General features: G+C 44.0%; 1 protein-coding gene across 3 annotated transcripts in view; it reads right to left on the bottom strand.

Moving 5' to 3' along the window:
* Positions 1-1779: 1779 nt before the first annotated feature.
* Positions 1780-19608, bottom strand: part of PIWIL2 (piwi like RNA-mediated gene silencing 2) — a 95993-nt gene continuing 78164 nt past the window's right edge. For all 3 annotated transcript variants that reach the window (XM_033227892.1, XM_033227910.1, XM_033227902.1), the window contains exons 21-23: positions 6998-7251; positions 5514-5621; positions 1780-4555 (exon numbers count right to left, since the gene is read on the bottom strand). In XM_033227892.1, the coding sequence (XP_033083783.1) occupies positions 4399-4555; positions 5514-5621; positions 6998-7251 (519 nt within the window). In that variant the 3' untranslated portion in view covers positions 1780-4398. The remainder of the gene's footprint in view (positions 4556-5513; positions 5622-6997; positions 7252-19608) is intronic.

Raw genomic sequence — 19608 nt, 5'->3', positions numbered from 1 at the left:
TAAGTTCCTCTGTGTCTTTCCATGACTTGATAGCTCCTTTCCTTTTAGTGCTGAGTAATATTCCACTGTCGTGGTGCAGTTTATCCATTCACCTACTGAAGTACATCCTGGATGCTTCCAAGTTTTGGAAACGACGAATACAGCTGCTATGAATGTCCGTGTGCAGGCTTTTGTGTGGACATGAGTTTTCATCCCCTTTGGGTAAATAAACACCAAGGAGTATGACTGCTGCACCATGTGATCAGATTATGTATGTTGTTTTGTAATTCCGGTTACTTTTATTGAAAACTCTCTTCTCAAGTAGCTGTAACAGTTCCTGTGGCTCTGCAATCTCACCAGCATGTGGTGTTAGTGTTTTGGATTTTGGCTATTCTACCAGGTATGGAAATGGGTACCTTGTTTTAATTTGCAGTTCCCTAAGGATATATGATGTGGAGCATCTTTTTATACACTTACTTACCATCTGTGCATCTTTGGTGATGTCTGTACAGGTCTACTGCCGATTTTTTTAAAAAACTGACTAGTTTCCTTATTAAGTTTAAAGAGCTCTTTGTATATTTTGGATAACAATCCTTGATCAGATGTGTATTCTGCAAATATTTTCTTTCAGTCTGTGGCTTTTCTTCTCATGCTCTTGATGTTCCTCATTTTTTGAAAAAAAGAAAACTCTAGGCAGGAAAAGTTACTAAGGAACTCAGCTAGCCACAGAGCCAGAAAGAAAAACAGGGTCTTCTCTAATAATCCCAAGTCTCTCGAAAAATTAATTTCAGGCTCAAATTTTAAGGTTTTAAAATGTACAGTCATTTCTAAAATTCCTTCATTTTTCACACCATTCAACAAAATGCTGCCCAAGTAAAAAGGACCCTGTCACACCGTACAGCAGTCCCTCCTTACCATGGTTTCATTTTCTGAGGTTTCAGTTGCCCTTGGTCAGCCAAAGTCCAAAACTATTAAATGGAAAATTCCAGAAATTCATGTTATAAATTGCAAACTGTTCTGAGTGTGATGAAACTTCACGCTGTCCCACTCCATCCCCCGGGAATATGAATCATGTCTGTCCAGAATATCCACACCAGTGATGCTACACATTAGTCACTTAATAGACATCCTGAGTTTCAGATTCAAATAACATAGCACCGTATATATAGGATTCAGTACTATCTGAGGTTTCAGGCAACCGCTGGGGGTATTCAAATGTATTCCCCATGGATAAGAGACTACTGCACAGAAATGAGGTTCTTTCTAGAATGAGTTCAGGAAGCACAGAGTTTCTAAATAAATAGGAAAACTGTAGTATTCTAAAGAAATGTAGTGCTTAAGTGAGCAGCTAGGTGCTTTGGGAAGGTACTTGAAACTTTTAAATTTTTTGGATACATAGTAGTGGTACATATTTATGGCACACATGTGATATTCTGATACAAGCATATTATGTGTAAGAATCAAATCAGGGTAACTATCACTTCAAACATTTATCTTTTTTCTTTTTTGAGACAGAATCTTGCTCTGTCACCCAGGCTGGAGGGTGGTGGCACAATCTTGACTCACCACAACCTCTGCCTCCTAGGTTCAAGCAATCCTCCTGCTTTAGTCTCCTGAGTAGCTGGGACTATAGACACACACCACCAAGCCTGGCCAAGTTTTGTATCTTTTGTAGAGTCAGGGTCTTGCTATGTTGCCCAGGCTGGTCTTGAAGTCCTGAGGTCAAATGATTTACCCACCTCAGCCTCCCAAAGTGCTGGGATTACAGGCATGAGCCATGGCACCTGGCTCATTTATCATTTCTTTGTGTTAGGAACATTCCAATTCCACTCCTGTATTTTGAAATGTACAATAAATTTTTGTTAACTATAGTTGCTCTACTGTGCCACTGAACACCAGATTTTATTCCTTCTAACAGGATTTTTGTACCCAGGGAAGGTATTTCAATGGTGACACACACACAGTGAGGTCCATGTAAAGAAGGGCAAGCGTTAAAAGAGTGGAGTGGTGAGGAGGCTGCCCTTGCAAGTGGACGCACTCTGCCTCTCACCAGGGTAACAGAAATTGTCTGATGGGAAAAAGAGAGCTAAAAACCACACACACACACACACACACACACACACACACACAGAGTAAAAGTGCCTCATCTGTCCGAGAAGTGAGGCAGCTACTGTCTTTTTCAATAAGTCTTCTTATCCAGCTCATGATGAAATTACCTGACTACTAACACTGGAGTTGCACCTTAAAGCAGAGTAATGAGTGCTTCTAGGAAGTGCTGCAGCTCTCTGAAGAAAAATAATTACATCAATATAATAATAAATAAATGACACTATTTCAAACACAACTACACATTGTTATACAAAGTTGTTTTTATTTCCCACCCCATGACCCAATCATTTGGCATTAAAACCGAAAAACAAGGCAAGAAAACCAAGAATAAAAAGTGAAGAAATGTTTGTATTATAATGTATTCAACCATTTGTTCTGATTATCTAAGAGAAAAAGACTAATTAGGAAATCTGACTTCAACAGAAAAACTCAAAATGCTTCCAAAGAAAATCAGAAAACTGATCTGTTTAGCCAGAGACCAGTGGTTCACAGTGTTTGATTCCGCGGTTTTTAAATTCCAGGTCCTTGTCTCACCCTAATGTCCACACTCCAAATGAAACCAGAAGTGCACCAACAACGCCCATCCCTCCTCAACCTCTGCTGAACACCGCAACAAACTAAAAACATTCTTGGTATTCTTCTTTTAAGGAAATATATTTTTTTTCTATATGCTAATCTTCTTTATATCATTTCAATTTTAGTATATGTGCTGCTGAAGTGAGCACATTTTAAGGATTTTTAAGCTAAAGTTTCTTTTCTCACACACAGTCATATAAAAGGGGTATTTCTCCTTTCTCCCCTCCCTGCCATCATACCAAAAAATAAATAAGTACATAAATACAAATTAGAAAAGGTTAAATAAGACTGGCTTTTAAAACCCAATAAAGCAAGATGAGACAGAACTAGGCCTGAAGGGACTGGGAGAAGATTCTAAAATGGAAAGGGGGAGAAAAAACAGAAAAAAACGGCTTTCCAAAAACACTGAAACCCATGGTATGTGACAACTTTCTAAACCGTCTGGACTTTGGTAGGAGTGTCACGTTTTCCAAAGCTGACTTCTGGAAATCTTAACCTGGATTCAGAAAAATTCCAGCAAAGTGAGCCAACAGCCAGGAAGAGATTATTTTGCAAGGGAAAGGGGGTCATTCTATTTACAAACATATATAAATAGAAATAAAGGCCACACACCTGGGAGAAAAGCTCACTAAAAACTCCCACACCAACCTGAACTTTCCTAGCTGCTAGATTTTTTCCACCTGTTAAAAAACTAAAAATTACTGAAGACCAGGCACAAAGCACAAAAGAGCATGCGTATATTTGGGGGAGGAAGAAATTGACATGGTATGCTGGAAAGTTACCAAAAGCCACGGAAAAAGCTTCATCTGCACTCTTTCAAGAGGCCAAGGGAAGCCATTTTCAAATCCAACTCAAGTCACAGGACATCATCAATTCAATCCCCAGAGAGGATTTAGTCAGCAAGGGCCTACCTATGCCACAAACTGATTTTACTACACGCCTTGCACACCTGCCAGTAATAACAGTATCTACTTGAAAACTTTGCTTCACAGACCTTCCACCTTTCCCAGTTGCCTGAGTTATTCTCTTTAGGAAACATGCAGTGACTTCATTAATTATCATCTCTGGCTCCAGAAATGGGAATCACTTAGTGGGCACAGCTTAGAAGTATAATGGCTGCTTCTGCAGGTTTCTGCAGCTCATGTTGGCCTTTTTTTTTTTTTTTTTTTTTGAGACAGAGTCTTGCTCTGTCACCAGGCTGGAGTGCAGTGGCACAATCTCGGCTCACCGAAACCTCCACCTCCCGGGTTCAAGCGACGACTCTGCCTCAGCCTCCTGAGTAGCTGGGACTACAGGCGTGCACCACCACGCCCGGCTAATTTTTTTGTATTTTAGTAGAGATGGGGTTTCACCACGTTGGTCAGGATGGTCTTGATCTCCTGACCTCATGATCCATCCACCTCGGCCTCCCAAAGTGCTTGGATACAGGCATGAACCACCGCGCCTGGCCTGGAGGCTCTTAATGGTCCCCCAGAGTCACCTGCTCTACCTGCAGAGCGGCAGTACTACCGTAACTTGCTCTACATAGACAACAAGGCCATTTTCAGCTGTTACTTAGAAACTTACTTCTTGGCAATATTAGCTTTAAAAGATAAAAAAGAAATCTTATTCTACAGGGTTGGAGAAAGGGAAAATAACACAAAAGCCCACTTCAGTCTCCGTTGATTCTGCAATAGTCACAGCTGAGTTCAGAGGCTGCCTTTCTTCTCACCAGCCCATCTCCAGGCTGTGCAGTCACAGGAAGAACAGGTTCTCGCACAGCTGGATGGCTGGTTCATGATGCAGGATGTGTCCTGACAGGAAAGCTAGCTTGTGGGCATATTTGCAAGGAGCTGGAACTCTGATGGTGCCAGGCCAATTCCAGTACATGTGGCACAGTTTGAAAGTCAACCTGTAGGCCAAGAAGAAAATATAATTCTCATCATCCTCCACCTTCAATTTGTGGCATGCAATACAATACAATACCCACAGGGATATGACACAGAGCACACCTTCCTGAAAACTGGGGAGCAGAGGAATACATGATGCAGCTTTTTAGAATCATTATTTTTAAGTGGATTTGTTTCTATTCCTACTATTCATAAGTCAGACGACATGGGTAAATCTTCTCAATGTAGGCATTTCCCAGATTTTTATGTTTTTGTTTTTGTTTTTAAGACGGAGTCTTGCTCTGTTGCCCAGGCTGGAGTGCAATGGCACAATCTCGGCTCACTGCAACCTCCTCCTCCCGGGTTCAAGCGATTCTCCTACCTCAGCCTCCCGAGTAGCTGGGATTACAGGCATGCGCCACCACGCCCAGCTAATTTTTCTATTTTTAGTAGAGATGGGGGTGAGGGGTTTGCCATGTTGGTCAGGCTGGTCTCAAACTCCTGGCCTCAGGTGATCCGCCCGCCTCAACCTCCCAAAGTGCTGGGATTACAGGCAAGAGCCACTGCACCCGGCCTCCTGTTTTTATAGGAAAACAAAGACAAAATATTTCTTGTTTACAAGAAAAGGCTGGAGAAAGGTAAGTACCCTAGTGGAGTATTTATATAATCTGAACTCAATGACATTGGGTCTCAAGTCTGGCTGTATATCATAATCGCCTGGAACAGATTTAAAAAATACAGATGCCTCAGAATATTTGGGGGGAAGCCTGGCATCAATATTTTTTAAAGCTCTTTAAGTAAAAGTAATTTTAATATAAAACCAGGATTTCTAATCACTCCTCAAAAAGACACCAGTATTGTTACAGATATGAAGAAGAAAGTCAAGAGGTAAATATATTTGGGGCTGAACAGTGAACCCATCTTAGCTAGCACGCTGGAATTATTTAAGAAAGAGAAAGAGTAAGTTACTGACGGACCCACCTCTGCATATGATCAGGGCTCAGGTTTGCGGTGTTGAGAACACAGACATAATGCGTAGGAATGCCACAGCCCTGCCGTACATGATGGGCAAGAAGGTAGAAATCCACCCTAGGAAGGAAAAACCACAAATCAGTGATATGGTCGGATTCGGCCAGACAGAGCTGGCAAAGATCCTGGAGATCATTCTAGTTCCTTCAACTAAGGCTCAGAGAGGTCAAATGATTGGACCAAGGACACAGAGGCCAGGCCAGTATTAGAACCCAGGTCTCCTGACTCAAGAGGCTACTGAAGAATGGTGGTGGTGGTAGCAGGCTGGGTGCAGTGACTCACACCTGTAATCCTAGCACTTTGGAAGGCTGAGGCAGGCAGATTGCTTGAGCCCGGGAGTTCAAGACCAGTCTAGGCAACATGGCAAGACCCTATCTCTACAAAAAATATAAAAATTAGTTGGGCATATGCCTATTGTCCCAGCTACTCAGGAGGCTGAGGTGGAAGGATCACCTGGGCCTAAGGAGGTTGAGGCTGCAGTAAGCTGAGATCACATCATTGCACTCCAGCCTGGACAACAAAGCGAGACCCTGCCTCAAAAAGGAAAGAAAAAAAAAAAAGGGTGGTAGAAACTCCCTTATCTACCTTTAGAAGTTAAGCATACACTATCTTAGCAAAACAATGCATGTTCAACTTTACACTTAAGAGGTAAAAGCTTTCTTGTTTTTAAATCTTTTTTTTTTTTTTTTTTTTTTTTTTTTGAGACGGAGTCTCGCTCTGTCGCCCAGGCTGGAGTGCAGTGGCCGGATCTCAGCTCACTGCAAGCTCCGCCTCCTGGGTTTACGCCATTCTCTCGCCTCAGCCTCCCGAGTAGCTGGGACTACAGGCGCCCGCCATCTCGCCCGGCTAATTTTTTGTATTTTTTTAGTAGAGACGGGGTTTCACCGTGTTAGCCAGGATGGTCTCGATCTCCTGACCTCGTGATCCGCCCGTCTCGGCCTCCCAAAGTGCTGGGATTACAGGCTTGAGCCACCGCGCCCGGCCTTAAATCTTTTTTTGTTTTGAAACAAGTCTCTCTCTGTAGCCCAGGCTGGATTACAGTAGCCTGATCTGAGCTTACTGCAACCTCTGCCTCCTGGGTTCAAGCGATTCTCCTGTCTCAGTCTCCTGAGTAGCTGGGATTATAGGCATACACCATCACACCTGGTTAATTTTTGTATTTTCAGTGGACAGGGTTTTGCCATGTTGGCCAGGCTGGTCTTGAACTCCTGACCTCAGGTGATCTACCTGCCTCGGCCTCCCAAAGTATTGGGATTACAGGTGTGAGCCACCGTGCCAGGCCCTTAAGTATTTTTTAAAGCTTCATTCTTTTAATGGTAGCATCTCTGAGATTCTAGTCCACACCTCTCCAGGAAACCTCCCCATTCCAATACTCAGGAAAGTGATAACATCTCCAACTTATTCTTCCTCCAATACTACATATTTTACTCACTTACCACTCACAACTTGTTATTGTATGATCTACCACAGTTCCAGGAGTAGGAGTCACAAAGTGCTGAGGAGCAGCCAGATATAGATTAGTACTGATTTTCTTCTGAACTACAAACACCACCATCTTGGGCTGATAATTCTCAAAAGCCTCAAAACACTTCTGTAGTTGAGGAATCTCATAGTTGGCAACTGTCTTCAGTTGGCCATCAGACACTCCATCACGGTATACCACAATCTTCTCTGGTAGACAGTGGTTCACCTGAAATGACAGCCAGGATGTGGTGACTCACAGGGCCCTCAGGCTACGGACCACAGTCAGTGACAGGCCCACTCACATTGTGCAACCTGGAATCAGGGCAGATCCTTTTGCAGTTAGTCTCAAAGCTACTGTGCCTAGAGGGCAGGGAAAAAAAGCTTCTGATCATTTTTAGACTTCCTTGGGGTAGTAAAACACGCCTGGTGCAGCAAAGGTGTTATAAAACATGAAAGCAAAACAAGCAAGTTATGAGTCACATGCATACAGCTTATCCACAAACAATGCAAACAAGTTCAAAGGAATGGTGGGAAAAGTACAGGCTGAATCAATTTTCCTTCTACTTGGATTTAACACTAATAACTGTCTGGGCAAAGAATAAGGTGAAGTGTTACAGAAATTCTAACATAAGACCACATATGCCACAGATCTGCCGCCATCAGATTTTTACCTATTGGCAACATCTCAAGTTGCCAATGGGTAAAAGGACCTTTACTAAGTATTATCCTACAAACTGGTATGCTGTGAAACATTTGTACTGGAACTAAGTAATGAGCAAACAGCTAGATATGTGAATTGTCTATGGGTCCAAATTAAATTAAATGCTTGCTTGAATCAATTTGAAGAATACTTTTTTTCCCCATTTAGGGAATATAATTGTGTTCTAGTTGTGTTCAACTTCTTTTTTCTTTTTTTTGAGACGGAGTCTGGCTCTGTCGCCCAGGCTGGAGTGCAGTGGCGTGATCTCGGCTCACTACAAGCTCCGCCTCCCAGGTTTACGCCATTCTCCTGCCTCAGCCTCCAGAGTAGCTGGACTACAGGCGCCCACCACTATGCCCGGCTAATTTTTTGTATTTTTAGTAGAGACGGGATTTCACTGTGTTAGCCAGGAGGGTCTCGATCTCCTGACCTCATGATCCACCAGCCTTAGCCTCCCAAAGTGCTGGGATTACAGGCGTGAGCCACCGCGCCCGGCAGGTGTTCAACTTCAATAATTCAAGAAGGGCCAGGCACGGTGGCTCACGCCTGTAATCCCACCACGTTGGGAGGCCAAGGTGGGTGGATTACCTGAGGTCAGGAGTTCAAGACCAGCCTGGCCAACATGCTGAAATCCCATCTCTACTAAAAATACAAAAAGTAGGAGGGCATGGTGGCGAGCACCGTAATCCCAGCTACTTGGGAGGCTGAGGCAGGAGAATCACTTGAACCCAGGAGGCGGAGGTTGCAGCAAGCTGAGATTGTAACAAGAGCGAAACTCCATCTCGAAAAAAAATAAAATAAAATAAATTCAGGAGGATAAGTTCAGTTCAACTTAAGATGGAAGTTCTCTTTAAAAGTGCCTTAATTTAATTTGGTTTTGATTCTAGTGGAGTGTGGTTCATTCTAAGTTTGTGTTCACGCTTACCCTCAAAAACCTAAATTATGGGCTGGGCATGAGTGGCTCACGCTTGTAATCCCAGCACTCTGGGAGACCAAGGTGGGTGGATCACCTGAGGTCAGGAGTTCAAGACCACCCTAGCCAACATGGTGAAACTCTCGTCTCTACTAAAAATGCAAAAATTAGCCAGGTGTGGTGGTGCACACCTATAGTCTCAGCTACTCAGGGGGCTGAGGCAGGAGAATTGCTTGAATCTGGGAGGTGGAGGTTGCAGTGAGCCGAGATTGTACCACTGCACTCCAGCCTGGGTGACACAGCGAGATTCTGTCTCAAAAAATACAAAAACAAAAACAAACAAAAAAAACCACCTAAAAACCTAAATTATGAATTAGGTTTAGATATAAATTACATATATGTATGCACAGGTTACACTACATGAAAATGTGATTTCCAAGAATACTTTTAAAAAATAAGCACTTAGAATCCCTTTAAAAAGTTCTGAGTTTCAATTTTTTCTTTTTTTTTAAATAATTGAGGTCTCTGTTGCTCAGGTTAGACTGCAGTGGTGCAATGATAGCCATTGCAGCTTCAAACTCCTAAGCTCAAAAGATTCTCCTGCCTCAGCCTGTCAAGTAGTTGGAACTACAGGTGCTTGTCACTATGCCAGTTAATTAAATCAATTAATTTTTTTTGAAACAGAGTCTCGCTCTGTTGCCCAGGCTGGAGTGCAGTGATGCAATCTTGACTTACTGAAATCTCTGCCTCCCAGGTTCATGCAATTCTTGGTCCTCAGCCTCTCAAGTAGCCGAGACTAGCTGGGACTACAGGTGTGACGGGGTTTTGCCATGTTGGGCAGGCTGGTCTCAAACTCCTGACCTCAGGTCATCCGCTTACCTTGGCCTCCCAAAGTGCTGGGATTACAAGCGTGAGCTACTGCGCCCAACCTAATTTCATTTTAAAACATTTATAACTTTGGGAGACCGAGACGGGCGGATCACGAGGTCAGGAGATCGAGACCATCCTGGCTAACACACAGTGAAGCCCCGCCTCTACTAAAAATATGAAAAAATTAGCCGGACATGGTGGCTGGTGCCTGTAGTCCCAGCTACTTGGGAGGCTGAGGAGAGAGAATGGCGTGAACCCGGGAGGTGGAGCTTGCAGTCAGCCAAGATCGCGCCACTGCACTCCACCTGGGCCACAGAGCGAGATTCCGTCTCAAAAACAACAACAACAACAACAAAAACACATTTAGAGACAGGGTCTCACTATGTTGCCCAGGCTGGTCTCAAACTCCTGGCCTCAGGTGATCCTCCTCCCTCAACCTCCCAAAGTGCTGAGATTACAGGAATGAGCCACCACTTCTGGCCCAGAATTTCAAATATTTTATTAATGACCCCCTTTCCTAAGAAGCCTCAAGCATTACAAGTATGTAATTCATCCTCACAGTCTCAGATTGCCCCAGTTTATGATACCTTTATTTTTTTTGAGACAGGGTGTCACTGTCTTGCCCAGGCTGGAGTGCAGTGGCACCATCTCTGCTCACTGCAACCTCCACCTCCCGGGCTCAAGCCATCCCTCCTGCCTCAGCCTCCGGAGTAGCTGGGACTATAAGTGTGTGCCACCATGCCTAGCTAACTTTTGTATTTTTTGTAGAGACAGAGGTTTCACCATGTTGCCCAGGCTAGTCTCGAACTCCTGGACTCAGTGATATGCCTGCCTTGGCCTTCCAAAGTGCTCAGATTACACGTGTGAGATACCACACCTGACCTGTAGTACCTTTAAAAATTTTTTTTGGCTTTCCAGCATCTACTCCATCTTTTCTCGGTAATAGCACTTGAGTTTTCTCCTGTCTGGTGGGACTATTAGTCAACGTGCCCTAACCCAACCCAAGGCTTCCCAACCTGTCAGCACTACTGACATCTGTCGGTGGATAATTCTTCATCCTAGAGGGCTGTCCTGTGCACTGCAGAATCCACATTTAACATCATTCCTGGCCTCTATCCACTAAATGCCAGGAGCAATCTCTCACCCTTATAACTAAAAATGCCTTTATATATCACCCGCTGGGAGGACAAAATTGCTCCCAGTTGAGAACCACTTCACTAACCAAAGGATGTGTAGATGACTCAAGCCACATCAACAGACTGCTCCTCCCCTGCTCTCCATCTTGAGTAGGGAATGAAAAACACTGGAGTTTGGCCCTTCAGTGGCAGTGCCCCTTCAGGCCCCTGCTTCTGAAACCCCAGGAGTTAGCCTGAATCATGCCCATTTTCCAGCCTGGGGCTCCACCTTCTCACCAATCCTCTGAGACTCTGCAGGATCTTGCCAATTTCTATTCTGCTCAAATTACCAGTTCCTGTTAATTCCCAGACTCCTAACTGACTCGCTGTGTTAAAAGGTAGATAACCCAGGAGCTCAGATCTGGAAGAAACCCCTCATTTGACAGACAAGGAAACAGAGAGTACACTGGATTTGGGATCAGGAGACCTTGGGACTGAGTCTGACTCTGCTGCTCCTTTAGCTATGACCTTCAGGACTCAGTTTCTTCAGTTGAAAAGTGAAGAAAAATGAACACCTCATCTTCTCAGGGTTGTTAAAAGGGATAACGTAAAATCTTAATATATATATACATATATGTATTATATATACTGTACACAAAAGTTGAGACTGAGCTATATCAAGGATATATAGATATTCCAAAGCAAAAAGAAGGGACTTAATAAATCAACAGAGTGAGAAATAGAGGGCCGGGCACAGTGGCTCACGCCTGTAATCCCAGCACTTTGGGAGGCTAAGGCAGGCGGATCACTTGAAGTCAGGAGTTTGAGACCAGCCTGGACAACATGGTGAAATCCTGTCTCTACTAAAAATACAAAAATAAGCCAGGCATGGTGGCGTGCACCTATATAATCCCAGCTACTTGGGTGGCTGAGGCAGAAGAATCGCTTGAACCCAGAGGGCAGAGGTTGCAGTGAGTGGAGTTTATGCCTGGGTGACACACTGAGATTCCATCTCAAAAAAAAAAGAAAAATAGAAATCAAATTTGACCTTGGTAATTACTGACATCACCTCCTTCTTTAACATTTGCCAACCAACCACTGAGTTCAAGGCACCACACTCAGCCCTATGTAGGCCTCCAACAGAACTGAAAGGAATCAAGGAGCTGAAAAATCTAAAAATAATCAACAATGTTAAGCTGTCTAGGTCATCCAGTTTATTTTCTTCATTTTATAAGTTATAAAACTATGGTTGAGGGAGGAGTCAGAATATAAGACAAATTACAAGGCTGAAACATAACTCCTAAATGTGTTTTTTTTTTCTTTTTTCTTTTTTTGAGACAGGGTCTTGCTCTATCACTCAACCTCCTGGGCTCAAGCGATCCTCCTGACTCAGCCTCCTGAGCAGCTGGGACTATAAGCATAGCTGGGACTACAGCAATGTGCCATCAAGCCCAGCTAATTTTTTTATTTATAATAGAGACACAGTCTCAATATGTTGTCCATGTTGGAACTCCTAAATGTATGTTATAAAAACCACTTCAGTACTCAGTAGACACATGAAACAGTAAGTACTGAATGCTCTTGAAAACCAGACTGTGCTTATTAATCTTGGTATCCCTTGGGCAAGGGTTACTTAGGCAAAAAATATCTGCTGAGTGTTTGAGATGTTTTTACGTGTGGCTCCATTCATCCACGGAACAAATACTTCATGTCCACTAGATATGAGCCATTGCATTTATCTCAGAAAATTAAAACATTATTATTTTCTTTTTTTTTTTTTTTTTGAGACGAAGTCTTGCTCTGCTACCCAGGCTGGAGTGCAGTGGCTGGATCTCAGCTCACTGCAAGTTCCGCCTCCCAGGTTTACGCCATTCTCCTGCCTCAGCCTCCCGAGTAGCTGGGACTAGAGGCGCCCGCCTCGTCGCCCGGCTAGTTTTTTGTATTTTTAAGTAGAGACAGGGTTTCACCGTATTAGCCAGGATGGTCTCGATCTCCTGACCTCGTGATCCGCCCGTCTCGGCCTCCCAAAGTGCTGGGATTACAGGCTTGAGCCACCGCGCCCGGCCAACATTATTATTATCGAGATGGAGTCTTGCTCAGTCACCCAGGCTAGAATGCAATGGCATGATCTAGGCTCACTGCAACCTCCGCCTCCCAGGTTCAAGTGATTCTCCCGCTTCAGCCCCCCCGAGTAGCTGGGATTACAGACATCCGCTATCACGCTTGGCTAATTTTTGTAGTTTTAGTAGAGATGGGGTTTCGCCATGTTGCCCAGGCTGGTCTCGAACTCCTGACCTCAAGTGATGTGCCTCACTGTCTCAGCCTCCAAAAGTGCTGGGATTATTACAGGCATGGGCCACCGCGTTCAGCTAAAACATTATTTTAATACAATCTAGATCCTCACGGAACTCAAAAAGGGGAGGCAGGGAGGCAGACACATAAAGTAAATGCCCTCAATATATTATAAATAACATAATAAAGATATAAATAAAATGCTTTGGCAACAGAGGAGTGTAAGAGATTTGCTCCCTAGAGGGAGAAATGTGTCAGGAAAAGGCATAAAGAATGAGTTGGCCGGGCACAGTGGCTCACGCCTGTAATCCCAGCACTCTGGGAGGCCGAGGTGGGTGGATCACCTGAGGTCAGGAGTTCGAGACCAGCCTGGCCAACACGGTGAAACCCCGTCTCTACTACAAATACAAAAACTAGCCAGGCGTGGTGGTGGGTGCCTGTAATATTAGCTACTCGGGAGGCTGAGGTAGGAGAATCACTTGAACCCGAGAGGTGGAGGGTGCAGTGAGCCAGGATCACACCACTGCTCTCCAGCCTGGGCAACAGAGCACGACTCCATCTCAAAAAAAAAAAAAAAAAAAAAAGGCCGGCAGTGGTGGCTCACGCCTGTAATCCCAGCACTTTGGGAGGCCAAGGTGGGTGGATCACGAGGTCAGGAGATAGAGACCATCCTGGCTAACATGGTGAAACCCCATCTCTACTAAAAAAAAAATACAAAAATACTAGCCAGGCACGGTGGCAAATGCCTATAGTCCCAGCTACTCGGGAGGCTGAGGCAGGTGAATGGTGTGAACCCAGGAGGCGGAGCTTGCAGTGAGCCGAGAGCGCACCACTGCACTCCAGCCTGGGTGACAGAGTGAGTCTCCGTCTCAAACAAACAAACAAAAATCTGTTTATGTTAACATGCTGAATTGATTGATTGATTGATTGATTGAGACAAGGTCTTGCTCTGTTGCTCAGGCTGGAGTAAAATGGTGTGATGATGGCTCACGCAGTCTTAACGTCCTGAACTCGAGCAATCCTCCAACCTCAGCTTCCTGAGTAGCTGAGACTACAGGGATATACTACCATGACCAGCTAACCTAAACAATTTTTTTTTTTTTTTGAGACGGAGTCTCGCTCTGCCGCCCAGGCTGGAGTGCTGTGGCCGGATCTCAGCTCACTGCAAGCTCCGCCTCCTGGGTTTAAGCCATTCTCCTGCCTCAGCCTCCCAAGTTGCTGGGACTACAGGCGCCCGTCACTGCGCCTGGCTTGTTTTTTGTATTTTTTAGTAGAGACGGGGTTTCACCGTGTTAGCCAGGATGGTCTCGATCTCCTGACCTCGTGATCCGCCCGTCTCGGCCTCCCAAAGTGCTGGGATTACAGGCTTGAGCCACCGCGCCCGGCCCTAAACAATTTTTATACATACGAGGTCTCACTATGTTGTTCAGGCTGGTCTTGAACTCCTGGGCTCAAGTGCTCCTTCTACCTCAGCCTCCCAATGTGTTGGGATTACAGCCACGAGCCACTCTGCTCAACTAAAAATTTTCCTTAGAGGTGGGTCTTGCTATGTTGCCCAAGCTGGTTTCAAACCCCTGAACTCAAAAGATCCTGCCACCTCAGCCTCCTGAGTAGCTGGAACTACAGGCATGCACCACTATGCCTGGCTTATTGTGATTTCTAAGTAAATTAATAAACATTGAAAATTTTACCTTCTAATATGCTAATTATTGACAGATATGTATCCACATAAATAAAAACTCTTTGGGGGCCTTCAATAATATTTAAGAATATAAAGGGGCCCGAATATCAAAAACGTTGGGAACTCCTGAACTAGAGATACAAATCTAAATACAGATATTAAATTAAATAAATCACATGTGAGCTTAAGATTATCTGGGGGGCTTCAGGTGGTGAACCATAAATTCTGAGAAGCCCCACAACTCAGGACATCTGGAAAAGCTGGGCAAAATATGAAAACATGTAGTTTGTGAAGACCTTAGATGCAGCATAGCATCAGAGGAGGAAGGACGAGGCTCAGGCGAAATTAGTCAAGCATGCGAAGGCATGCTTCCCTGGCAGGGCTGCTGATTCCACCACGGGAACTAAAAAGCTGTCAGGTGGAGGCTTTTTATTTTGAACAGCTTTACTGAAATGTAGTTTGATATACCATAAAACTCATCCTTTTATTTACTATTATTATTTTTAGAGACAAGTTCTCACTCTGTCGCCCAGGCCTGAGTACAGTGGTGTGATCATAACTCACTACAGCTTTCAACTCCTGGCCTCAAGCAATACTCACACTTTGGCCTCCCAAAGCTCTGGGATTACAGATGTGACCCAGCACACCTGGTCAAACTCACCCACTTAAACTATACAATTCAAAGTTTTTTTATACTTTCAGAATTTTGAAACCATCACCACTATCTAATTTTAGAACATATTCATCACCCCAGCTGGGCATAGTGGCTCACACCTGTAATTCCAGTACTTTGGGAGGCCGAAGTGGGCAGATCACGAGGTCAGGAGATCAAGACCATCCTAACATGGTGAAACCCCTTCTCTACTAATTAAAAAAACACAAAAAATTAGCCGGGCATGGTGATAGGTGCCTGTAGTCCCAGCTACTCAGGAGGCTAAGGCAGGAGAATGGCGTGAACCCAGGAGGCGGAGCTTGCAGTGAGCCGAGATCGAGCCACTGCATTCCAGCCTGGGGGACAGACTGAGGCTCCATCTCAAAAAAAAAAAAAGAACATATTCATCACCCCAAAAGGTAATCCCATATCCACTGGCAGTCACTCCCCCAGTGCCTCCTTCCTTTGACTCCTGGAACCTACTAATGTGTTTTGTCTTCATGGGTTGGACTACACAAATAAAATTATAAACGGTTTATGTTTAAATAATTTGAACATAATGTTTTCACAGTTCATCCATGTTGCAGTATGTCTCAGTCCTTCATTTCTTATTACAGAATAATATTCCATTGTATGCATATGTCACATTTTGTTTTGTCCATTCATCAGTCTGTGGACATTTGTGGATTTTTAAAATTTCATTTTATTTTTGAGACAAGAGTCTTGCTCTGTCACCCAGGCTAGAGTGCAGTGGTGTGATCTCAGCTCACTGCAACCTCTGCCTTCCAGGTTCAAGCGATTCTCTTGCCTCAGCCTCCCTAGTAGCTGAGATTACGGATGCACACCACCACGCCTAGCTGATAGTTTTTGTATATTTAGTAGAGATGCGGCTTCACCATGTTGCCCAGGTTGGTCTCGAACCCCTGGCCTCAAGTGATCCGCCTGCCTCAGCCTCCCAAAGTGCTGGGATTATAGATGTGAGTCACTGCACCTGGCCCATTTGTATTATTTCAATTTCTGGTTATTATGAATAATGTTGCTACAAACACCTGTGTATAAGTTTTTGTGTGGACTTATGTTTTCAATTTTCTTGGGTACATACCTAGGACTAGAATTCTTGGGTCATGTGGTAAATCTGTTTAACTTTGATTTTTATTTTATTTTACATATGGAGTCTATGTTGCCCTGGTTGGAGTACTGTGGCTATTTACAGGTGTGATCATCACACACTACAGCCTTAAACTCCTGGGTTCAAGTGACCCTCCCACCTCATCTTTAAGAGTAGCTGGGACCACAGGCTTGCACCTCCAGGCCCGGCATGTTTAACTTTTTAAGGACTGCCCAACTGTTTTCCAAAGTGGTTGCACTATTTTACAATCCCATTACCAATCTATGAAGTTTCCAATTTCTCCATGTCCTGGACAACACTTTTATTACTTGTCTTTTAAATTTTATCCTCTGCCCCTCCAGGTTTTTAAGCAATTCTCTGCCTCAGCCTCCGGAGTAACTGGGATTACAGGCGCGTGCCACCATGTCTGGCTAATGTTTTTGTATTTTTAGTAGAGACGGGGTTTCACCATCTTGGCCAGGCTGGTGTTGAACTCCTGACCTCGTGATCCCCCCACCTCGGCCTCCCAAAGTGCTGGGATTACAGGCGTGAGCCACCGCGCTCAGCTACTTAATTTTTTTCTTTTAAAAGATCTTACTCTTGTCACCAAGGCTGGAGTGCAGTGGCACAATCGCAGCTCACTGCAGCCTTGACCTCCCGGGCTCAAGCCATCTTCCCACTTCAGCCTTCTGAGTAGCTGGGTCCACAGATGTGCACCATCATGACCAGGTAATTTATTTTCATTATTTATTTATTTATTTAATTTTTTTGAGACGGAGTCTCGCTCTGTCACCCAGGCTGGAGTGCAATGGCACGATCTCGGCTCACTGCAAGCTCTGCCTCCCGAGTTCATGCCATTCTCCTGCCTCAGCCTCCCGAGTAGCTGGGACTACAGATGTCCACCACCACGCCCAGCTACTTTTTGTATTTTTAGTAGAGACGGGGTTTCACCACGTTGGCCAGGATGGTCTCCATCTCTTGACCTCGTGATCCACCTGCTTCGGACTCCCAAAGTGCTGGGATTACAGGCTTGAGCCACCGCGCCCAGCCATTTATTTTGTAGAGACAGGGGTCTACCTATGTGGCCCAGGCAGTCTCAAACTCCTGGGCACAAGCAATCCTCCCATCTTGACTTCACAAAGAGCTGGGATTACAGGCATGAGCCATCATGCCTGGCCTCTTTTAAATTTTAGACATCCTCGTGCATATGATGTGGTACCTCATTGTGTGTCTGTGCATTTTTAAATTAAGAGACTATTTTTTAGAGGAATTTTCAAGTTTACAAGAAAACCTGAGGCAACAGTACAGAGTTCCCATATGCCCTCCCACCTCCTATTCCCATCCATAAACAGTTTTCCCTTTTGTTATCATACTGCATTACAGTACATTTGCTACAACTGATTACTAAATGTTGACACATTATCTATAGTCGTTTACATATGTGTTGTACAGTTCTATGAGTTTTGACAAATACATAATATTAGCTAGTTTCACTGCCCTAAAAATCCTGTGTGCCACCTATTCCTTTCTTCCCCTCCCAAACCATTGACAGTCACTGTTTACTGTCTCTACATTTGTGCCTTTTATAGAGTGCCACTTATCATATGGCTGGAATCATATATAGCCTTTTCAGATTACCAACTTTCACTGAGCAATATGTATTTAAGATTCCTCCGTGTCTTTTCATGGCTCAATGGCTTATTTCTTTTAACACAATTAATATTCCTTTGTCTGGATGCATGACAGTTTATCCACTCACCTACTGAAGGTCATTTCTGTTTCCAAGTTCTGACAATAATGAATAAAGTTGCTATAAACATTCACGTGCAAGTTTTTGTGCGGGCGTAAGTTTTCAACTTATTTGGGAAAATATCAAGGAGCGTGACTGCTGCTATGTGTATGTAAGCACACATTTAGTTTAGTAATTAGCTGCCAAACTGTTTTCCAAAGTGGTTGTACCACTTTTATTCTCACCAGCAGTGAATGAGCGTTCCTGTGGCTCCACACCCTCACCAGCATTTGGCATTACCAGTTTTTGAATTCTGGTCATTTACAGGTGTGTAGTGGTATCTCATTGTTTTAATTTGCAGTTCCCTAAGGGCATGTGATATTGAACATCTTCTTATAAGCTAATTTGCCATCTATCTATTTTTGAGATGGAGTCTCACTCTATCACCCAGCTTGGAGTGCAGCAGTGCAATCTCGGCTCACTGCAACCTCTGCCTCCTTGGTTCAAGCGATTCTCCTGCCCCAGCCTCCTGAGTAGCTGGGATTGATTACAGGCATGTGCCACCATGCCTGGCTTTTTTTTTTTTTAAGAGATGGAGTTTCACTCTTGTTGCCCAGGCTGGAGTGCAATGGTACGATCTCGGCTCACCGCAGCCTCTGCCTCTCAGGTTCAAGCGATTCTCCTGCCTCAACCTTCCTGAGTAGCTGCGATTACAGGTATGTGCCACCACGCCCGGCTAATTTTGTATTTTTAGTAGAGACGGGGTTTCTCCATGTTGGTCAGGTTGGTCTTGAACTCCCTACCTCAGGTGATCAGCCCACCTCGGCCCCTCCCAAAGTGCTGGGATTGCAGATGTGAGCCACCACGCCCAGTCTAATTTTTGTATTTTTAGTAGAGATGGGGTTTCACCACGTTGCTCAGGCTGGCCTCAAACTCCTGGCCTCGTGATCTGCCCGCCTCATCCTCCCAAAGTGCTGGGATTACAGACGTGAACCACCACACCTGTCCTTACCTATCTATACACTTTGGTGAAATGTCTGTTCAGGTCTTTTGCTGATTTTCTAATTGGGTTGTTCATTTTCTTACTGTTGAGTTTTAAGAGTTCTTTGTATACTTTATAACAGTTCTTCATCAGATATGTGTGTTGCAAATATTTCCTCCTATAACCATGGCTTGTCATTTCATTCTCTTATCAGTGTTTCCCAGCAGTTTTTAATTTTGATGAATTTTCGGTGAAAATTTATCAATTTTTCCTATCATGGGCTTTTGACATCATATCTAAAAAGTAATCACCAAATTCAGTCATCTAGATTTTCTGTTATCTTCTTTAAGTTTTATAGTTTTGCATTTTAAACATATAATTTTAGTTTTTGCAAGAGGTGTATGGTCTATGCATGGAGTTTTTTGCATGTAGGTGGCTACTTGTTCCAGCACCATTTTTTGAAAAGACCACTGTTTTTCCACTGACTTGCCTTTGTTCCTTTATCAAAAATCACTTGACTATATTTGTGTGGGTCTACTTC

This window comes from Trachypithecus francoisi, unplaced genomic scaffold, assembly GCF_009764315.1.
Source record: "Trachypithecus francoisi isolate TF-2019V2 unplaced genomic scaffold, Tfra_2.0 Contig01440, whole genome shotgun sequence".
Taxonomy (NCBI): domain Eukaryota; kingdom Metazoa; phylum Chordata; class Mammalia; order Primates; family Cercopithecidae; genus Trachypithecus; species Trachypithecus francoisi.
This window is presented reverse-complemented; position numbering and strand designations above follow the sequence as displayed.